Source organism: Panthera onca, chromosome A3 (genome assembly GCF_046562875.1).
Source record: "Panthera onca isolate mPanOnc1 chromosome A3, mPanOnc1 haplotype 2, whole genome shotgun sequence".
Lineage (NCBI taxonomy): Eukaryota > Metazoa > Chordata > Mammalia > Carnivora > Felidae > Panthera > Panthera onca.
This window is the reverse complement of record NC_138341.1, coordinates 123,650,150-123,671,997: the sequence shown is the minus strand read 5'-3', so window position 1 is coordinate 123,671,997 and position 21,848 is coordinate 123,650,150. Positions and strand designations below refer to the sequence as shown.

Here is a 21,848-nt window from a genome sequence, read left to right as displayed (position 1 = left end):
CTGAAATCAGACAGGTGCCCCAGCCCCCCAAGGGGCCACATTAATACACATTAAGGGTATCGGAACAGGCCCAACAGGCTACAAGCAACCATCCAACAAAAGGCTTTCAGCAGGGGAGTGGTTCACAGAGATCCTGCTACCTGTGTGAGGAGAGAGGACTCTACAAGGAAGGCGGAGGCAGGGAGGCCTGGGCAGAGGTTCCTGTATCACCCAGCAACAGGTAATAGTGAAGTAGGGAGGTGGGGTTGTACCCTGCAGGTACAGCCATCGGGTAGTGAGGCAGAGAGAAGGGCCAGGAGTGATGCAAGCCAAGGAGCAGACAGTCACAGTGTTTACCAAGATGGGCATGACAGGGGAGGGCATGTCGGAAGGTGGGGCGTGTGAATCAAGACAAGGACCATTTAGAGCCACTGTCTTCTTCAGATGAATCCTCTGGGGAGAGAAGATGTAAATCAAAGCGGCTTTTCTATACGATCCCCCCATTCATAACAGGCTGCTGCCCCCATGGCTGCACAGCAAGGCAGACCCAGAGATGGTGAGCGCATTGCCTAAAGTCTCAGCCAAAAATCAAGAAAGGGAAGACTGAAGATCCCAGCCTACCTGATTCCTCTATCAGTGCCCATCTGGACAGACACCCAAGAGCAGGAGGACCCCACACCCTCCCTGGAAAACAGCACCCCAGGGTCTGGGAGAAACTGGAGAAACCACTTCCCATCTATGATATTTCAGTGCTCCATTCGTGATTATCCATACACGTGAACACTTGCCAGGCCCCCGGACTGGACAGAGATGGTGACTCCTGGAGGCAATCACAGCAGGTACCACAGAGGGAGCCCCAGCCATGCCCGCGCGGCCTCCTCAGGAAACCTCGCATCTCTGCCTCTGCTCCCAATTTTGTTAATTACTGGTTTGCGAATGCAGGAGGCAGCAGGAGGGAGACAGTCATCACGGGTTCCACTAATCGCAGAAAGGAAATTAATTTCAAACATGAGTTTATGTTTGAATTTCCAACACGGAACAGAATAGTAGGAGTTTGCAGGACCAGCCTGAACTACTTTTTTCTAAGGGAATCAGAGACCAAAGGAAGGCAAAGAACTTACTCAAGATCGCAAAGCAATTGCATAGGAGGATATAAACATACAACTCTGACTTCCCACTCCCTGGGCACCTTCATCCGCTCCATAAATATTCATTAGGTATCTGCTGTGTGCCAAACCCTGTGTGCCAGCAGATACCCTGGGCCCCAGTCAAAGGCTCCAGGGTCCATCCCCAAGAGGGAAGAGTATTTTTATTTACTGAGCACCAACACAGTGCTTTATATACCTAGTCCCATTTAATTCTAATAATCTGTCATTTTATAGGTAAGGAAACTGGTTCAGAGAGGTAAGTGACCTGCCAGAGACCACACAGCAAACCCAAAGCAGAGCCAGGACTCAAAGCCAAGTCTTCAACCTGGCTTCAGGGGTGCCTGGATGGCTCATTTGCTTAAGTGTCCAACTCTTGATTTAGGCTCAGGTCATGATCTCACAGTTAGTGAGTTTAGAGCCCGCATCAGGTTCTGTGCTGACAATGTGGAAACTGCTTAGGATTCTCTCTTTTCTTCTCTCTCTGACCGTCTCCTGCTCGCTTGCTCTCTCTCTCTCTCTCTCTCAAAAATAAATAAACTTTAAAAAATAAAATAAACCTAAAACATTAAAAAAAAAAAAAACCAACCCTGGGTTCAGCTTCTGTTCTCCAGATCTGGGGGTATTCAGGAATGGTGATACTCCAGTCACACCCTCCCTTCTAGGACTACTCCCATCTCCCTTCCAAAGTCTTTCTTCCCACCCTGGGCTCTCAGCAAGCATTAAAAATAAGACTCAGCCTGTTTCAAGACAACCAGTAAGTCCCTGTAATTAACTCCTCCTCTCCCAGTCAAGAGCTATGGATGTGACCAGACACATAGAGAAATTCGTACCAGACAGGACTGTGAAGCAGAATGTGGCCCTGCATCCAAGCTCCCTAAGAAGAGAACCAGAACACAAAGTCTCTGGCTGTAAGCACAAGGGGGAGAGCTCCCCAGGTCATATGTGTGTGTGCACACGCGCACACACATACACACACACACACACACACACACACACACACACACACACACAGTGTTAGCCATGAAGTTCTCCTAAGCAGAGCTATGGGTTCTGGGTCATTTGCTCCTTCATTCACTCAACATTTATGGAGGTCCTACCACATACAAGGCAAAGTGTTAGGCAGCACATGTGTGTGCACAACACACAATCATCACAACACAAGGAGGGAGGTATCAGTGTCCCCATTTTATGGAAAGGCAGACAGAGACTTGCAAAGCTCCAAAAGCTGGCCCTATGTCACAGACTGTATGTGTGGCAGAGCTGAGATCTGAAACCAGTACCTAACCCAGACCCTGGTACACAGGAGGCACTCCGTGGCTATTTCCTCAGTGGCTGACTGGCTCCAAGGCCATCCCCCACAGACTAAGGGGCTGCGTCCTCTTGCCTTTAGAACCAGCATGCAGAAAGTGGAGATCACGCCAGGGGGCACAGAAGCTCCTCTTTCTTGGTCTCTCTTGGTTCCCTTGGGACATTCCAAGCAAGGGAAAGCAGGCTTGAGAGGGCGGTTTCCGTTTCTGGGACACACGTGCACAAAGCCAGCTTCTCCACAACGACTGTGATAAATCAGAGCACCAGAAGAGGTCAGGCCTCCTGCTCAGCTGGGTGCAGCCCTGTCACCTGCAACGAGCCCCACCTCCAGCTCAGCCAACTCCCTCCACAAAGACAATCTCCCCAGCGACAGCTGGAAAATGTCATTAGTAGTAGGTTTCTGCATTCAAAATCTCTGTCGCCTATTATGTGTGTATGTGTTTGCCTTTAAATCTGTAACAATGTCAGGGCACCTGGGTGGCTCAGTTGGTAAAGCCTCCGACTCTTGATTTCAACTCCGGACATGATCTCATGGTTCATGAGTTCAAGCCCCAGGTCAGGCTCCATGCTGATGGTGCAGAGCCTGCTTGGGATTCAATGTTGCCCTCTCTCTCTGCTCCTCCCCCACTTACACTCCATCTCTCTCTCTCAAAATAAATAAAAATAAACTTAAAAAAAAATCTGTGACAATGTCCTTCCTTATCTTTTGCTGTCCTTGCTTTTACAACAGGACAGCAACTGGAGATCCCAACTGCTTATTTTTCAATATCCTTAACAGGCAAAAGGAAAAGGTGGTACTTGCAAATCTGGGGAGGAAGTTTTATTGATTCTACAAACTCCAAAATCCAATGGAAGCAGCAGCTCAAACTTGGTTCCTAGTGACAGCCTCAGCTACTCCTCACCCCTCCTGCCTTGAAAAGCCCTTCCCACTCCTCACCCTAGGTATCTTCTGGGCCCCTGCCATACCATGTGTTATCCCCACCCTTGTTTCTGGTCTGAGTTGGCAGGCCCCCCACCCACACCTGGCCAGGCCCACTGCGGGGTGTGCTGAATGGATGAATGAATGAATGAGTGAATGAACAAATGCTTCCTGAGTACCCTGGGCAGCTATGATGCTCAGGGCACCAAGACCTGCCCCTCCAGGGGCCAATCCCAGCCACTTTTAGAATTCCCTTTCAAGAAGGAGCTGCCAAGTGCAGGCCTCCTGGAACCCTCCAAAGCATCTTCATTCCACAACGTGACAGGCACCAGTCCAGTTCGCTGCCTGCCCCCACCCAGGCACTGTCTGTCTTCACCCCGCAGCAACGGCCTGGCCGCCTCCACCTCAGGAGGTGGCAGGCACCCGCTGCTTACCTTCTGCTGAAACACACCTGCAATGCACCAGCGTCTCCCAAGTAGAAGGAGCCCGAGTCTCATTCCACAGAAGCCCTGGCAGCGAGAGAACGCGCCCGCGACAGCCTCTGTGCGATTCTGCTGCATAATCAGCAGAGAAAGAGAAAAAATGCCAGAAATAGCAAGCTTTATAAGCCCTCCTGACAAGTCTTGGTCCTCTATTGGCTGGAGGCCCGGCACCCCCACCCCCCCCCATCCCATTCCTATAAGGTGAAATGGAAAAACCTGTTATTTAATCTCTTTTATCAAAATCCATCTTCTATCCCAATCTGGGCCTGAGTGTTCGGAGCTCCTGGCAGCGGTCTCCACACCAGGTCTCAGGGAGCGGAAGGGGAGGCAGCCTGGCTCTGCATCGTTTGTGGCTTACGAGCCTTCCCCACTCACGCATGCTGCCTCGGGAGCAGGTATTGAGCTGGAAAAGCTTCTGGAAGGCAGCCTGGCAGCACCTGTCAACACGTGAAAGTTGCATGCCGTTTCACTTGGCAGTCAGACTTCTGAGCATCCGTCCTGCGGAAATACCTGCACTGGCGTGCACAGTGCACACCCACAGATGTTGTTTGTTACAGACAAGAATCGGGGGCACGCTGAATGTCTCAAAGCAGGGCTGCGTTGAACAGATTAAAATATATCCATTCTGTGGAATACGATGGGATGAGGAAGGTCTGCAGGTACTGACTTGGGACTGGTTGGGAGAAAGAATCAAGGACGTGATCCCATTTTTATAAAAACAACAACTGTGTGTGTGTTTGGATACACACTGTAAAAGATGCCAAACTGTGAATAGTGGTCACCCTGGGGAGTAGGATAAGGAGGTATTTTCAGTCGTTGCTTTTTCTTTCTTGTCTTGTTTCTTCTTCTTCTTCTTCTTCTTCTTCTTCTTCTTCTTCTTCTTCTTCTTCTTCTTTTCTCTTTTCCACAAGCATGTATGACATTTGTAATTTAAAACAAAAACATGAAAGCCTGCCCGGTTCCTTCTCACTCCTGAGGGGTAGCAGGCCAAGGCCCAAGGTCACCCACCATGAGGCTGGATCAGGCTTGGGACAGGGCTGGTCTGAAGCTCGTTAGCTTCCACACAAGTGCAGTTAACTCGGCTCCGTGAAGAATGTGGACTTAGGAATAAGACAGAACTGGGTTCAAACCCTGGCTCTGCCTACTGGAATAATTAGCGTCCCCACGCCTTAGTCTCTTCATCTGTAAAATGGGGATGACAGTGCCTATTAAGTGCCATGTACTGTGCCAGGCCCTGTTAAACCAATTTTCATTTTTGGACATTTTAGAAACACCAGAGGCTGCTGAGGAAGCCTCACAGAGCTGAGGATGCTCAGAACTCAGTGAGAGGAGTTCTGGGAATCACCCCAATATTGAACACTTGTAACAATAATAAACTAAGTGACAAGAAAGACCTGGGGAACACATGGTGATAAAAGAGACTGATGACCAGCATATCTGCATGAGGAGGGGGCAGGGGGACTAGAAGGGGCTCCAGAGAGGAAGAGTCTTGCACCCGTACCTCTACACCCTTCTCATGCCGTTCCCTTGCCCAGGCCTTCACACAACTGACTTCTCATCCTTCGCATTCTGCTCAAAGATCTCCTTCCTTCCCAGAAAGGGCTCCTCTGACTCACCCACCCTGAATTACACTGTTCACAGCACACCCCTCCAGCCAATGTTTTCTGGTTGTTTGTTTTGATGGCTGCTTTTATTTGTTTATTGTTCATCTTCTTCACTAGGCTGCGAGCTCCACGATGGCCAGGAGCCCTCTGCCTTGCTCATCTCTGGGTCTCATCTCCTAGCAGAGGGCCTGACACACAGCAGATGCTCAACAAATAGAAAGTACACACAATCTGTAGATCCAAGGCCTAGTTCCAAGCACACGGAACTTGTGTGAAGGAGAGGGAGATGCACATTTTGCACTACAATAGAGAGGTGGAAATTTCAGATATACTGAAGATCTGGAAACATACACACAAAGCTGGGGGAGTGCTAGAAAAGTCCATCCTTGAATGCTTATATGGGCTTAAGATGGAAAAGGACTTTCTAGGCTCAACTTTATTTGCACAGGGACATTTATTTCTTTATTACAACATTATTTATAAGAAAATGAAAATGAGAATAAAATCCATTGATAGGGTATAGGCTCAATAAGCCACAAGTCTCTGTACCATGGAATAGTATGCAGCCAGACAAATGACCTGCGTTCACTGATCTGGAAAGAAGCCCATAGTGCTTGCTGGATGTTAAACTTTCTAACTGGGAATCAGAGACTGAGAAGAAAAAGGTATAATTTATTGTGACTGAGAAAGTGTGAAGGTAAAAAGCCTTCAATTATCATTTATTAATTCATTCAGTCAATAGCATTTTCTGTTCCCTCCCTCTGCCTATTTCCTACTCTACGCAAGGGACGGTTCCAGACACAAGGGCAGTGTGTAATTAGGACACTGTCCTTGATCCCAAAGACATCTCAGCTCATGTATGTAGGTAAGAAAATATTATATAAGGGATACAGTGCTCACAGCTAAGAACCTCAGTGTCATTGGCTGAGTGTGGAAGGAGGGGCAGGGTTGGGTACACAGAGACAGGAGGAAGCATGTTAAGAGGCAGAGGTGGGGTGACACGGGGCAGGTGCAGAAAATCCCTGCATTCTCCATTAAACACTGAACTCCATTACGTGCAGGAATTCTGGGGTTGTGACCATGCTGTCCCCATGCATTCAGGCACAGAACAGCTTCCCGACCTGGACCCATTCACCCTGAGAGCGCCTGCCCCATTAAACACTTGGGCCAAGGTACCCAGTGCAGGGTGGCAGGGGTCCCAGCTCTTCGGACCCTCTACTCAGCTCCTCTTGGGAGAACTCAGCATTTTTTATTTTTATTTTTATTTGGGGCATTTTGAGGCAGCTTGATGGTTACGGTTCAAAACACAGAGAGATGACTCAGCTTCATGTGAAGGAGCCGAAGCCTTTTGGAAAGATATTTCTGTTTTAATGCTTCTCTCTTCTCAGCCACAGAAGCAGCTCATCCAGGCTGCCTTGTTTTCTTGACATTCAACTGCTCCCAGAGTTGGGGGCAGGGGCAAGGGCCAGACTCTGGGGGCCTGACTGCCTGAGTCTGAATCCTGGCACCACCCCTTACTAAGAAGACCTGGACAAAGTCATACCCTCTCTGAGCCTGCATTTACTTAAGACTGCCTTGTGCGGTCTTTGTGCGAAGCCACCGTCACTCATGGCACAAAGTGAGTGGACAATAAATATTAGTGTTAGTAACAAAAGCCACCTGTGCTGACCTTCTACTGTGCCTGAATTATCTCACTTAATCTTTACATGCTGCCGGGTACAAGTTCCCATTTTACAGATGAATTGACTGGGGCTCAAAGCAATGAGGTGGCTTGAGTTTCCATCTTCCCATTCGAGAGGGTCAGTGCACACACCCCAGGCCGACTCAGCAGCGAACCTGTGTTAGTTCTTTCCTTCTGTCTGCCTCTCTCAGCACCAGTAGCCAAGTGCACACCAGCTCCTCACTGCCTTTATCTGCAAAATGGGGACAGTATTCTGAGGTTGTTGAAATATTCTAGTTATGGCTTAATAAAAATAATTCCATGAGGGTGCTCAAAAACCTTCAATAATATCGCATGATTCCTTTCTCCGGTACCAAGAGTCAACAAAACGCTGAGCTCTTCATGTGCAATATCCCAAGGAGAGATACGAAGCTGTTTGGGAAAACAACTCCTCACAAGTCAGGAGAAACCCAAAAATGAGAAAGAGGTGCAAGCTCATGCCAAAAAAATTTAAACAAAAAAAAGGACTTTAAAATGATCCATAATGCAAATGGGAACACTGCACCTGCACCATGACATTAACACAGGGTCTGTCAATCTTCTGCCCCGGAACAAACAGAAAAAGCTGGTGCAGGCAAGCACATGGTAACCCGAGACAGTCAAAACCCAAGTTTCCATCCCTGTTCCCCTGCATTGCCCTGCAGTATATGCTGACAGGGCAACCTTAATAGTAACTGACTAATTGTAAACCCTGTGATTACCAGGGTTGATTTCCATGGAACTTCCTTTTACAGCACCGAGAACCTCTCACGAGCCTAATTGCCAAGTTCAATTTTAGCTCTGTCACATCCAGCCATCGCTGCTAACTAAGGCAGCTGCCTCCTTGCCAGGTAGGCTGTAATGAAGTCGGCTCCCTGCTTAATTTCACAATATTGTGATGCCCCCGTCAGCACCTGTAAATGCTGGAGGCTCTGAGCTGCTGTTGAATAAATCTCGCCCAAGGGAAGTGATTAAAGCCGCTTTGCGCCTCTGTGGTGCCTGTCTGGATCCTCACACCCACTGGAGCACCGTGGTTGGCTTCATCCCATGTGCCTCCTCGCCAAAACTGCCAGCCAATGTGGGGCCGCACTGGACACCTGACGGTGCACAGGACCCTGCCTCCCTTCATCCTCTGTAAATGCCTAACACTCTCTCCGCCACCCCGCAGCCCTCCCGGAATTCGAACTCATGTCTGACTGCACCAGGTGGCCTTCATGTAGTCCTCAGACACACTGCACATGCTCATTTGTGGGGCTTATGCCTCATTGTGTCACAGTGCCCACTGGCCTTGGCATCTGTCCTGTTATTAAACAGTCACCACCTCCCACACACGAGACTCCCCCTGACTGGGTCCCAACAGCAGAGCTGTGCTCTCCAGGCACTGCCGGGTATGTTTGGACTTCAGCTTTCGTCCAGAAATCGGCAGGAGTTAGCCATGACAGGGCACACGGGTGAGAAGTGTGCCCTCCGAGTGCCCACGACTTGCTGGGCATACACCAGGTACTTTATACCCACATAATCCCCACAATCAGCCGGAGTAGCAAGGAAGAATGGTCTCATCCCCATTTCCCCCATTTTACGGGAAACTAAAGCCTGAGAACTTCCATGAGGCTGGTGAGAGGAATTTCTTTCAGCTCCAAATGCCAGTTAAGACAGTATTTCTTGTGAGGACCTGTCAAGCCTCTTCCCCCTTATCAAAGAAATCCTGGGGTAAATCTATTTCCCTTTTCACTCATCTGCCAGGAAGCCCAGAGCTGGATTTTCTGATTTCTATAACTGCAGAGCCCCAGGACCAACATACCTGCTTTCATTTTTCCACCTAGAATTTTTTCTATTTTATATTTTCTTTGCCTCTAATTTTGAAATGTATTAAATATACCCTTATAGCTTCATATGTGTTCTTGTCACTGAATAACCAAAAATAAACAAGGAACCAGCAAAAGTGAGACTCTGAGAGGTTAGGTGGGTGTCCCCAGGTCCCACAGCAGGCTCGGGGGTATCACCTTCTTCCTCCCCTCCTCAGCCAAAAGCAGTTTCTGAGCATTGGCTTCCTGCCAAGCACAAGGACAGGTCCTGTGATAGCCACACTAACTTCCCAACACAAGGTAACGCTTACAGCAGCACATACTCTGTCCCAGGTACTGCTTCCTGCATTTACACATATTGGTTCTCAAGACAACCCTGTTAGGTAGATGCAATTATTATCCCCGTATCACAGAGGAGGAAACTAAGGCACAGAGAAGTTAAGTAACTTGCTGGATGCTCACAGCTAGTAAGTGTCACAGACAGGACTGGAAGGAAGGTTCTGGGCCTGCCGTCCACGCTCACTGTGGTGTTGTCAACTGAGTCACCAGATCCCTCATTTTACAGATGAGTCAAGGTTCCAAGAGACAAAGGGATCACCCTAGCCTGGACTTTGACTCTCCAGTCTGGATGGCTGCAGATGTAGAGAGAGAAGCCAGTGGCTCCAGGAAGCCCCACTCTCAACATCCAGCCAAGGCAAAGCCATGCTTCTGGAAGTAAAGGTCTAGGTCCACTCCTGCCAGAGGTGCATAAGGAGGCTGACAGGCTGAAGCACAAGGACTGAAAACCTTCTCAGTCTCCAAGGCCACCTTAGCCGCCCCTCCACCACCACCACCACTGCCCTGGACCCCTGTGTGGTGGGGCAGGCATCGCAAGCCAGCGGCCCCCACATGGGGAGCTGACAAACACACTCTTCCTAGCTCTACTGGTGCCTGAACCCCCAGTTCAACCAAAGACAGTATGGAAATGAGTTCCGAAGCATGAAGACCCAGGTTCAAATCCCAGCTCTGCTAGTAGCTGTGAACCTCTCAGGTAAGGGTGAGCCTCTCTGCAAAGTAGGGGATTAATGCCACCACCTTGCTGGATGTCTGTGGACACTGGCAGAGACCACTGGCCCTGTGCCCACACTCCCAGAATAGACGCGTTGCTATTTCGGTGCTGATCTCCAGCAGCATCCTGGCAACTCCGTCCAGGGCATCCAACAGGAGATGACAGAGGGAAGGAGAGGGCAGGGAGGTTTGCTCCAACTTATCTCATTTAGGACATGCTTTCTGGGACAAGACGGAAAAAATAAAATTCAATAATAAAATATGAGGTTGGAAAAAACCCAAAGTCAGGATTGATTTTGCTAGAACTACTAGGTCCTACCTCAGGCAGAGAGGAGGGCTAAGGGAGTTCCCAAGGGTCACCCCACCGGTGGTGGGCCTCTGTGACATCCCCTGGCCATCAGCAGCAAGATGGGCTGCTGGCCATGTGATGCATCTCAGTTGCCGTGGTTTCTGTTTATTCTGGGGCCCGGTACAGAGGAGTGTTTGCTATACTCCGACTTGGCAGTCACCTAGGCCCCTGCACTGTCCTTGGCTGCACACAGGAAGAGCCTGCATGCATAGACAGGCACTAAGATTAACTCCGCCCCACAGGGGCTCAGTCCAACCCAGGGTGGATGGGACCAGGCCCCCATTTTCAGATGAGAAAACCAAGGCTTGAGGCCGGTGGCACTTGCCTGGAGGTTCATGGTGATGTCACAAGGAGCAGGAATTCAAACTTGAATTTGTCTGACCTGTCCCATTTTTCCACTTCTGTGCTGGCTCATTTATGATCAGGCCTTTCTAAAACTGCACCGTCTGATATGCCTTGAGAGAGCCTGCTGAAGGCTCAGGGACATCGAAGGCAGCTCACGGGAGTAAGTAGGTGGTTCCCCAGGGGGCTGGGCACTCAGGTCCCCACCCCAGATCTGATACCATTCTCAGTTCATGGTTCAAAGATCACTGACCAACAGAACTAAATCCAAACCCTTACTTAACCCAGCACCCTAGACCTGCCCCTCAATCCTATACCTATGACTTCTCCCTCACTGCCTCCTTGTCGTTTCCGACGCCCAAATCCCTCCTCTTCCACAGGATTTCCTGGGTGCCTACATGAGCATTAATCTCTCCCTCTTCCCAAAGGCCACCAAGCCCAGCTGCACAATGTATAAGCTGCCCATGGAAAGGTCTCTCACCACCTCCCTACTGAAACTGTGTCACATGGGGGCTGCTCAAGGGACATCTATGAACCAAAGTTCCTTTCGCAGCCCAAGCATGCTGACACTTAGAGGGAACTGGCACATCAATGGGTGCTTAAATGTGCCAAGTCTCTCCTTCCACAGGACCTTTGCACATGCTGTTCTCGCTATCTAGAATGCCTACCCTGCCCCCACCACCTAGCAACGCGTCTTCCTGTAACTCCTGAAGTCCTTTCTGACCTTCCGTTACCTGGCCTCATAGCACTTGTGCAGCTCTCCTGACCAACCTTGTCATGCTCCCATTTTGTGTTCCATTATGTCATTATAGGTCTCTTGTTCACCCTGGAGTTCCTGCCACAGTTCCTGGCACACAGCAGGGGCTCCATAAATGTTTGCTGCCAGCCATGATAGATTATAAAGATGAATGCAGGTCCTCCCGTTTCTACACATGGGCCCTCTGCACAGTGACGTCACTGCTCCTCTTATCAAGAGATGGAGTCTTTCTTCACACCTTGAAGGCGGGCTTAGCCATGTGACTTTATGCGGTCACTGAGACAGCAGCAAGTGTTTCATAAGGAAAAACTTGAACAGCACTTGTGAACTAGAGCATCTTGTCTTGCTGCACCAGGAGCCCCGAAGCGCTAAGTGAAGGAGCCCGAGCTGGCCTGCTGGAGGAAGAGGTTTTGGGGAAAGCCCAGCCAACATTCAGCCAGCTCCCGGCCAGCAGCCTGCCAACCACCAAACAGGTGAGTGTGGCCATCCTAGATCATCCAGCTGCCAGATAAATGACCGACTGATCACAGATGCAGGAGGGAGCCCCGCGGAGACCAGCCAGCCCATGCCCAGAGAGTCTTCCAGCTAACCCACAGATTGTGAGCTAAATAAAACAGTTGCTTTGAAGCACTAATCTTAGGTGGCTTTGTATGCAGCAACAGACAACTGATACAGGAGCTAACAGAAGAGCATTGGCCATGATACGCTCACAGCCAAAGAACAAGTGTGTCTGGTCTATACAACATCAAGCTGAGAACAACAAATGCCTCTTGGGACGTAGAAAGCAGCTCAAACCCTGGGTTTGAGCCCTACTGACGTATGACCTTGGTTTGAGCCTGGACAAGGCAGGCACTCACCTCTGTCTGTGCAGTGGGAATAACACATCCTATGCCAAGTCTCCTAGGTTGAGATGGTTTGAGTCTAAGCAGGGAACACATGCAAAAGGGCCCCTCAAAGGAAGCTAAAGATACTTTGCATATGGTGCAGAATAAGCATCATGACTTCAGAGCTAGATAGATTCTGGTTCGTGATCCATTCTGCTACCTGCAGGCTGTGTGACCTTAGACAAGTTCTCTATCCGAGCTTCTGGTGTTACCTGACCAGGTGTCAGGTGTCTGTGACATGGTAAAAATAATATGTACCTTGCAGGACTATTGTGAGGGTTAAGTAAAACAGTATACATAAGACCCCTGGCACATAGTATGGATCCAGTAGATAGTAGCTCCTCCTCTGTCCCCACCCCCACTTAGCGGGTACCTCTCACACCACTCCCCTTGCCACCCAACTTGGCAGTAACAGTTTCCATGTTTGATATCAACATCTTGTGCCAGGTGCCAAGTTGTGACTGTAGCTTACATAACATCCAGAGAGAGAGAGAGAGGTTTACATGAAGAATGAGAAAGAGCTGGGTATTGCCAGATTCTACTGGGGGAGAAAAAACTCGGGCCACGGATAAGAGAGTAAAGAAGGCTGAAGATGTTTCAGACCTGAATCCTCAGCCTCAAAGTCTTGACACACCCAAGCCCACATCTACCTTCATCTGGGATAATTGTCTGTGGTCCTTCCTCCCTTTGCCTCCAAGGCACGGGGTGTGCGGCCTGGGGCTGGCCACGCAGGAAGGAGGGAGGCAGGAAGGGGGGCTTGTCACAGTGGCAACCAGCTCTTCCCTACACTGAGACTGCTGGGTAGCAGTGTTATTCCAGGCCTTCCGTCCCACAGAGCGCCTACAGCAAAAGCGGAAGCCCCTCTGCCCCAAGGACCCCAAATGCCCAGAAAATGGTCTACAGAAAGGGTCGAGGATGGACTCCATCCCACCCCACCCCAACCCACATGCACATGTACACACACACACACACACACAAACACACACGCACGCACACAAACACACTGATGAATAAGTTGAATCAGGGAAGATAGATGCACCAGTGTGGGGGCAGGAAGGGCCCCAGAGCAGAGGGGCACAACACTGGCTCACTCCCCTTGCACACACCACGCCTGCCCCAAAGCCCTCTGCAGCTCCCCCCATAGGACCCAAACTCCAGGGCCTGGCACTCAATGCCCTTCCCAAGTTGCAGGTTTTGCCTCTTCTTCCACACGAGCCTATACCCATCCAGACAGCTCTGCCATAGTTCCCTAAGCCACTGGTCCCCTTGGCCTTGGTCACACCCCCTCCCTGCTTGGTGCAGTCATGGAGGCCAAAAAATGGGGGTCCTAGCTCACAGGTTTGGGTTCCAGTCCCAGTGTGACCAGGGCCCAGTCACCACACTCCCGGTGCCTCAGCTTATCTGCACAGCGGGATCAGCTTCTACTCCAAGTGTGGTTGCAAAGAGTAAATAAATAATGTAAGTGAAATACCCATCCCATGATAGATACTAAATTAATGGCTCTTCTGCTCTCCCCTCCTCTATAGGTCCTCATCCTATCCTTCTTGGAGGTCCTGCCTAAATGCCTCCCTCTGCCAGGAAGTCCTCCCTGAACACTACGGGTCTCAGGGATTCTCTCTCTCTCTCTCTCTCTCCCTCTCCCCCTCCCTCCCTTTATCTTCCCTTCTCCCACCCTCTTCCCTCTCTTTTTCCTCTCTCCCTCCTCCCCCCACCTTCAGCTCTGAAGTAAGAGTTGTCTTATCCTGTACAGAGCCCCACCTATCTGCCCATCCCTACCTGCGGGCTCCATCACAACCTAAGGACAAAGACCAAGGACCAATCATGAGCAAAACCTTGTGAGGCTGCAGCACAGTGCCCAGAGAGCAGAAGTGGCTTACCCAAGGTCTCACAGCAGACTTCAAACAAGAGCAAACAGTCCTGCCTCCTTGTCCACACTCTCAAGGCTATCAGACAAGGATACAGTGTGTGGATACTGATGGGGTCTTACCCAGATCTCCCTTTTCAGCTCTGTACCCATCCCCCAGTAAATGGGTGCTAATATCCCTTCCTCTGCTGAAGAGCCCTTGGCTGATAGGAGAAAAGCATAGGAAGCATATCACTCCTCCCCCACCCCTCCCTGAGGAAGCCTATGGCCAGTAACCAACTGACAAGGGTGTGCAAAAGGCCACCCGCAGCCCTGACCTCAAGACGGGACCAGCTCTGTAGTGCCACTCTTGCTCCAGGGTTCCCCACAGGATCAGGCTGAAGCAGGTCTCCAGCTGAGACCACCTCCTTGCTCCCCTCCTCCTCCAGGCTTGTCCTGGGCCCCCATGACCCTTCTCAGGAGGGCACCCCACTGGATCTCTTTGACAAGCATCCTTGTCTCAGGCTCTGCTTCTTGGGAGCTCATCCTGACACAAAGGACTTGATTCTCAAATTGTGGTCCGCTGACCAGCAGCCCAGCATCTTCCAGACCTTGTTAAGAGCTGAAAAATCTCCGGCCCTACTCCAGGTCTCCCAAATCTGGATCTGCATTTTAACAAGACTCTATGTGATCTACATGCATGTTCAAGTTTTGAGAAGCTCTGGCTTAAGGTAGGTAGTCACCAGCCAACTGCGGGACCATCCAGCAAATATGGTATTAACAACACGCGCCCATCTGTTACAGCAATTATACAGCTAACGTGGGCATTATCCAACCCTGATTATTGACTGTGGAGGTGAGCCAGCTAGTGTGGACATAACCACCCCACACACCAGTGTGTTATCTCCATGGCCCACCTTCTGGTGAGTGTGAGTTACAACATTAGCAAGATGCAAGCTCCATGTCCTTCTGGCCTGAGCTCCAATCCCACACCCTACTTGGTCACCAGAATTCTGTTTCTCTTGGAACGAGTCCAGTGTCTGCATTAGTCAGTTAAAGCCTTTGCCTCTACCCCTTCTTGAGGAGACCGCACCCCTAACACCAGACAGCGAAGAAAAGTTCCCCAAGGGCACCCCTGCAGAAGATGCTAGAAAGAGGGGAGGTTAGGATTCTCCAAGATCCTGGTGGGTAGGGAGGGGGAACAAGGCCATAGATGTCTCTGCCCTGGAAGAAGCAAATTCCTGGCCTGCCCTGAGTCAGAAACCCCTCTTCAGAGGCCCCATCCAGCCACCCCAGGGTATGAGCCCCCTCATCCTGGTGTGAGTCCCTCAGAGACCCTCTAAGGGGTTGTCCATGACCTTTGCAAAACTAAAGGCAATAACCAAGTCCTATGTGCCGAGCAGACCCCAGGGCCAGCCCCGGAGACTGCAATAATCCAGACGTGTGTTTGGACAGGAACACCCTGCAAAGCTCCGTCAACTCTGCCTGTTGCCTGAGGAGGGAAGCGCTTCACCTTTTGCTAATCGTCCTAATTCATTTTTTATTACTAACTTTCCTGTTTTCTATTTGCCATCTGATTGAAGATATTACCAAAGGCATTTAAACAGCATCAGACCGTACCACAATGGCAAACATAACTCTTTTTATTGAAATCTGCATTAATATACATATAATTCCCTGATCACAAAGACCTCATGGTCCACATGTTACACCCTAAGTGAAGGCAGGTTTGACAAGAGGCATATACACAATTGAAGGTTCCTCAAAAGACAATAAGCCACGTCAGAAGGGTGGGACAAAATGGACGCTTTCTCGTGCTGCTAGGGAATGTGGATGACTCTTCTGGAAAATGACATGACAATCCAAATCAAGAGCCATAAAAATGTTCACTTTGGGTTCTACTTTGGCCCACAGCCAACAGCCTGGGTCTTTCTGCAATGGTGGGAATGTTCTGTATCTGCACAGCCCAGTGGCTATCGAGCACTAGTGAGACCTAGGAGTTCAATTTGATTTGATTTGATATTAAATTTAAATAGCCACATGTGGCCAGTGGCTATCATGTTGGACAGTGCAAGAAGCCATCATCGAGTCTCTCCTAAATAATAGTAATCACCTGCATCCACTCTCACCCTCATCCAAAGTTTTCCCCAGAAGACAGCTGCCAAGATTCTTCTAAAATGCAATACACCTCAGCTCCCACTGCCCTTTGAGACAAAGTCCAAGCTCCTAGACATGGCCTTCAAGGCCCTATCTCCTGGGGACAGAGAGCATCCCACCTCTCAGGGAGCCTAAGGTGTTCCAGATGTTGAAGGGGCAATGACAGCGGCACAGAGAACAGCAGTAAAGACCTGGCGGGGGTGGGGGGTGGGGGGGTGGCCCTTGAGAAGAAACCTAGAAGACACATGGGCAGGAGTTTGCCAGGCAGGTGGGAAATGCCCAAACCAGAGGCAGAGCAATCAGAGCTGCTCCCACAGACCCCCGTCCTTGTGAAGCTAATATTCTAGCAGTGTGGGTGGGACATAAACAAGAAATGCAAATTATGGTCCAAGAAAAGAGAAAAGATGAGACAGGTAAGGGGTTCCTGGAGGATCCAGGTGGGGCAGAACAGTCTGCACTGAATATTCAGAAAGGAAAGGACCCAAATCAACACTGTTCTTTAGTCTGCACGGTGGGGTCGTGGCAGGGGATCTCCCCCATTCCCTAAACGTTTGGGCAGGTAACATAATCTTTATAATTTACAGTTTAATAAAAAGAAGGGGGTCATCCCTTCTGGAGAGAAGTCACCCAAAACTCCTGCTTGCTCAACAGAAATGTTCCCACGAGCTGGAGATTGTGCTATCTCTGAAGGCCAGGCCCACCGTGCCCCAGATACCCCAACCCAGGCAACAGGGAGTGATACCCTCCCCTCGAAAGCGGCAAGGTCACCACCGGCCGGGAGATGGGAGGCGGACAAAACAGGGGGCTGAGGTCTACCAGCCCTTGCCCCAGAGAGCCAAGCATTGATTAAAATCCAGACGATTTTAAACGTCATCCCTCTTGACTTACACTTCAACTTTCTTTCTTGGGCTCAGCTGGAGGGGAGGGTGGCAGGTGGTAACGGTGGGAATTCACATTTATTAACAGTTGCAGGCTGGGGCGCCTGGCTGGCTGTCGAAAGAGCATGCGACTCTTGATGTCGGGGTCATGTGTTCGAGCCCCATGTTGTTGTGTAGGGATTACTTTAAATAAATAAATAAATAAATAAATAAATAAATAAATAAAAGCTAAAACAAAAAACAAACAAAACGCTTACAGACCCCAGACACTGCCTCTCACGTTTATATGTTTAACCCTCCTGACAACAATATACACATAAGACATGTAAAGGCCCAGAGACAGCGAGTGACTTATTCTTGGAAACACAGCCTAAGTTATGTTATAGTGGCCATCTCTAGAAAATATAACCTCCACACTGACTCATATATTCTTTCAACAATTTTTTATTGAGCACCTACTCTATAGCAGACACCATTCTGAGGTGCTGGGGACTCAGTGGTAAAGAAAACAAACATGACCCCCAGTGGTCTGAAAGGTGGAACAGACACTCAAGTAATCTCACAGACACATTGTGCGATGGGGAAAAAATACACTAGAGGCTGTGATGGAAAATGATGGGATAACCGCAGTGATTAGAAGGTCAGAGTCTTTGAAAAGGCGAAAAAAAATGAGTAAGAGCCAGTCATGTGAAGAGTGAAGGCAAGAACATTCCAGGCAAAGGGAATAGCATTTGCAAAGCCCCTCAAGCTAAAAAGAGGATGGTGGGGGAGACTGGAGGCATGAGGGGGCTGGAAGCAAGAAGGCCAGGACGGCTAGAATGAGGTCAGCCATGGGGAGGTTGTCTTTGCTCACCACCGTATCCCCAGCACAAAGTCTGGTGCCTTGGACAGAGCAGCTGGGAGTAAGGCTGGAAAAGCAGGCAGGGGCTAGATCACACCAGGATTTATGCCCCACCCCCCGCCCAAAAAAAAGGTATTTGATGTTATCTACACACCAGGGGGAGCCACTGGGAGGTTTTAAGCAGAGGTCTGATTTAGGTTGGTAAGAGTTCACCAAGCTGTAACAGAGAGCCGTTGAGTGGTTTCACCCAGAGAAATGACAGGACCCAATTTACACATCAGAAAGATCTTGATCATGGCCGGGATAACTCCTCAGCTCATCCTAATGTGACTTGTGGTCACTAGATAGTAAATGTCCCCCAAAGCTAAGCATCCCCAGCTGGCGTGTGGGAGGGGGCCGCCTTTCAGAAAAGCAAGACAAAGCAGCAAATGACAGGATGTGTTGACAGAGCATCAGACGGGCACAAGGCTGTTGGCAGATGGAAAATTGTCCCAAAGAACGCCTCAACAGGGTCGTGGCTTATTGTTAATGTCGAGCCATTAGGAAAACACAATTATGTGCTTCACTGATATTGTAAGACATAATCTGAGACAGAGCGCAAACATTTAGTGCTTCATCCAAAAAAGAGGTAAGACAACTAACAGAAGAGTCACTGGAGGAGAAGCTTGCATTGCACAGGTGGGTGGCCAAGCCCTCCAGGTTGTTTGTTTGTTTGTTTCTCCTTGTCTCATGTCTCTCATTCAAAGTCAAAGTTTGGCTCTTAGGCATCCATAGACAGATTTGGAAAGGGAATTAAAATTAACCTATCCCGGGTGCTTAAGCAGACATTATTATCTCATTTAATTTCATAAGCGGGAATTTAATCCCATCCCAAAATGGTAATCCCATTTTGTAGATGAGGAAACTGAGGCTCTGAGATATTAAGTAGCTTTCTAAATGCCCTCGTTTCCCTCTTGAGCTTTATCTCTTGACACTCTCAACCCCTTCTACGCCTTTGTAAATGTTGTTCTTTCTATCTGGAATACTTTTCTCAATGTTCTTCACCTGGCCAATTCACCTTCAAGCATAGACCAGGTGTCCCCCCTCCTCTGGGAAGCCTTCCCTGACCACCTCAGCCTGGCCTGGTAATCCCACACCCATTTGGAATTGCTTATTTTTGCCTATCTCTCTAATATGACTGTGGCTCCTCAAGGGTTAAGGACCAGGTCTTAATCACCTGTTCCTGCCTAGCATCTACCATAAAGCCCTGCAGACAGCAGTCAGTGAATGTTCTTTGCATGGCTGAATGAATGAATGCACTCTTAATAAGTTGCAAAGCCAGGATTTGATCCCAAGCCAATATGACTCCACAGGATATCTCTTGGCCAGAGTTTATGTCTGTGTCTTATATAGATCAATCAGAAAACAAACAAGCATGGAATATATCATAACCATACTAAGGACTTCATTCATGGCTCCAAAAGAGATGTCGAAAAGCACCACTTCTCTGGGGAAAACAGGATGATGTATGTGGGGTAGAGGGTTAAGCAAATCCTTTTCCCTTCTGCAAGAGAATTTCACCTTTGTTAATTGTCTAGCATAACTCCCTGGAAACCTGATTAAAGTAGGATGTTAACTATGTTACTAGGCAACTCTGCTTATGGTAAAAATGACCTCTGACTGGTAAACTGTACCTGGACTGGAAGTAACTGTACATAAATTATAAATATCTGATAAAGAAACCAAACTTTAGATTTTCCTGAGTGCAGTGACTCTTGTAACTGACATGCCCCCTTGCAAGAAACCCTCGAACTAAAGGCTATGGAATTGCTACAACAGATATGGGTCCTTTGAGGAATAAGGCTTGTGAGCCAGGGTGACTTCCAAACCTACCCGTTGTGGGTCTCATTCCCTTGCACCTAAACTAAAACCCCACAGGGTGGGGAGGCAGGTAACAGAGGAGCTGGTGGCTACCTCCATGGACTAAGGCAGAGACTGTGGCTAGAACTACTCCTGCAGAAGAGGAACAGATCCTCTTCTGCTGGCAGGTGGCTCCTTCAAGGAGACAGGAACCAAGTGTCGCCCATGTGTGTCTTGTGAGTCTGAATGTTTAATTGAACCTCATCAAGTCCCTGTGGGATATACAACCAGAAATAAGGGAACTGATACGGAGAGAAAGGAAACCATCCCAACCAAAACCACCACTACACCTATTCTGAACGGGAAAGCTCCTGAGACTCAGCCATTTATAAAAGACAAAAAAACCTGGGATGGAGCCTATGTTCGCTGTCCTACAGAGGGCCCAGATGACCTGAATGGTACTAGGCAGCAGGAATGAGGGAGGTCATGTAAATCATGGAGGCCTCACCACAAACCTGAGATGGAAGTGTGGTTATGTGAGAACACAGGAGATCAGAGAAGTTAAGTGACAGGTACAAAGTCACACAGCTTGTAAGCGGAAGGATAGGAAGCCAGGCACTTCCGCTGAGCTCAAAGTCACATTTGAGTCCACGGATTTTGCAAAACAATGAACTTACAGCTCAGGTGAATGAATAGAATAGAAAAAAGCATGGGGGTTGGGGTGAAGGGACCTCCTTAAATAATGTAGATACCACCCACTAGGCACTCAGTAAATATCTGCAAAATAAATGAGCAACGAAAGGCCCAGCGTCCATATTCCACATTATCAAGTTCAGTTCAAGTCAAAACACAGCAAAATGGAACAATAAAATTTATGCATGAGATTGACCCTGGGTTATACTACTGAGTTGGATTCATTTCCAACAAGTTTCTAAATCATTTCTGCAAATGAGGCCCAACTTCGAGATAAGCACGTTTTAATTAGCTGTAATATGAAGGCATTCTATTACCAAGGGATGTTTGAAGTTGAAAACCAAGGCAGAAGGCCCAGCTGGGAATCCCCTGGCCCCTAGAAGAGCCAAGGTGTCAACAGTAAAAGCAAGGGGCAAGCTGATCCACTCTTCCATCCCTGCAGAGGGCAGGAGCTCCACCCGGCACCATGGAAGCTGCAGGAGAGAGGAGGAGAGAGAACACACTCTGAACTCCAGCTCTGCCAACCAGTTCCTCTGCTGCCTTTTGTAACGTGATCTACTTGGATCTCAGTTTTGTCACCTACAAATGGGGACACATGTGCCTGGCATAGTTAGGAGGCTTAATGAGATGGTACGAGAATGAGCCTGAGATGGGTAAATGCTCAGCAAATAAATCTGCACTTATTTCTACCCTACTTTCCTTCATAAAATAGCACAAAATTTAAAAAATAAAAATCAGTGAGAGGGGACTTTTTGTTCAAGACGGCAGAAGGAGCACACACTTTCTGCCTCTTTTCTAAATAACACTAGAATAGAAAAAAAAAAGATATACACACATATAACACATATATTCATAATTCTTATATACACACATTAATATTCATAATTCAGACAGATAGATGGATTAAAGTGGAGTAACTCCAAAGAGCTCCCATAAGAACACAAGAAAGGGCTGGGGATCAGAAACACCAAGAGTGCCAGGCAGTAAGAAGTCAGACTGACAATGAAAGCCTATCAGCTCCGAGGCACCAGCACACCAACACAGTCCTTTGGGAAAACTATTATCCTAACTGAACCCCAGAAAATCCCCGAAGAGAAGCAGCAGGGACTGGAAGCCCTGGGCCAGGGATGTACCTGGACCTTTGTGTCAGCTTAACAGACCTCACAAAAGCTGACTGTAGGATCTGCCTCCAGCCAGGGAGGAGAATTCCAATTAAATGAGAGATCTGCCTCAGGGAATCCCCACTGTGGGTAGGCATGAGGCAGGAGAAACAA

At 48.9% G+C, this 21,848-nt stretch overlaps 1 protein-coding gene across 5 annotated transcripts in view; it reads right to left on the bottom strand.

The window, feature by feature from the left end:
* Positions 1–21,848, bottom strand: part of TOX2 (TOX high mobility group box family member 2) — a 134,844-nt gene that overhangs the window by 103,841 nt on the left and 9,155 nt on the right. For 2 of the 5 annotated variants that reach the window (XM_060618351.3, XM_060618361.3), the window contains exon 1: positions 3,789–3,915. The exons of the other annotated variants lie outside the window; for them this stretch is intronic. In XM_060618351.3, the coding sequence (XP_060474334.1) occupies positions 3,789–3,914 (126 nt within the window). In that variant the 5' untranslated portion in view covers position 3,915. Of the gene's footprint in view, positions 1–3,788; positions 3,916–21,848 lie in introns of those variants that run through there. 5 annotated transcript variants of the gene reach the window in all.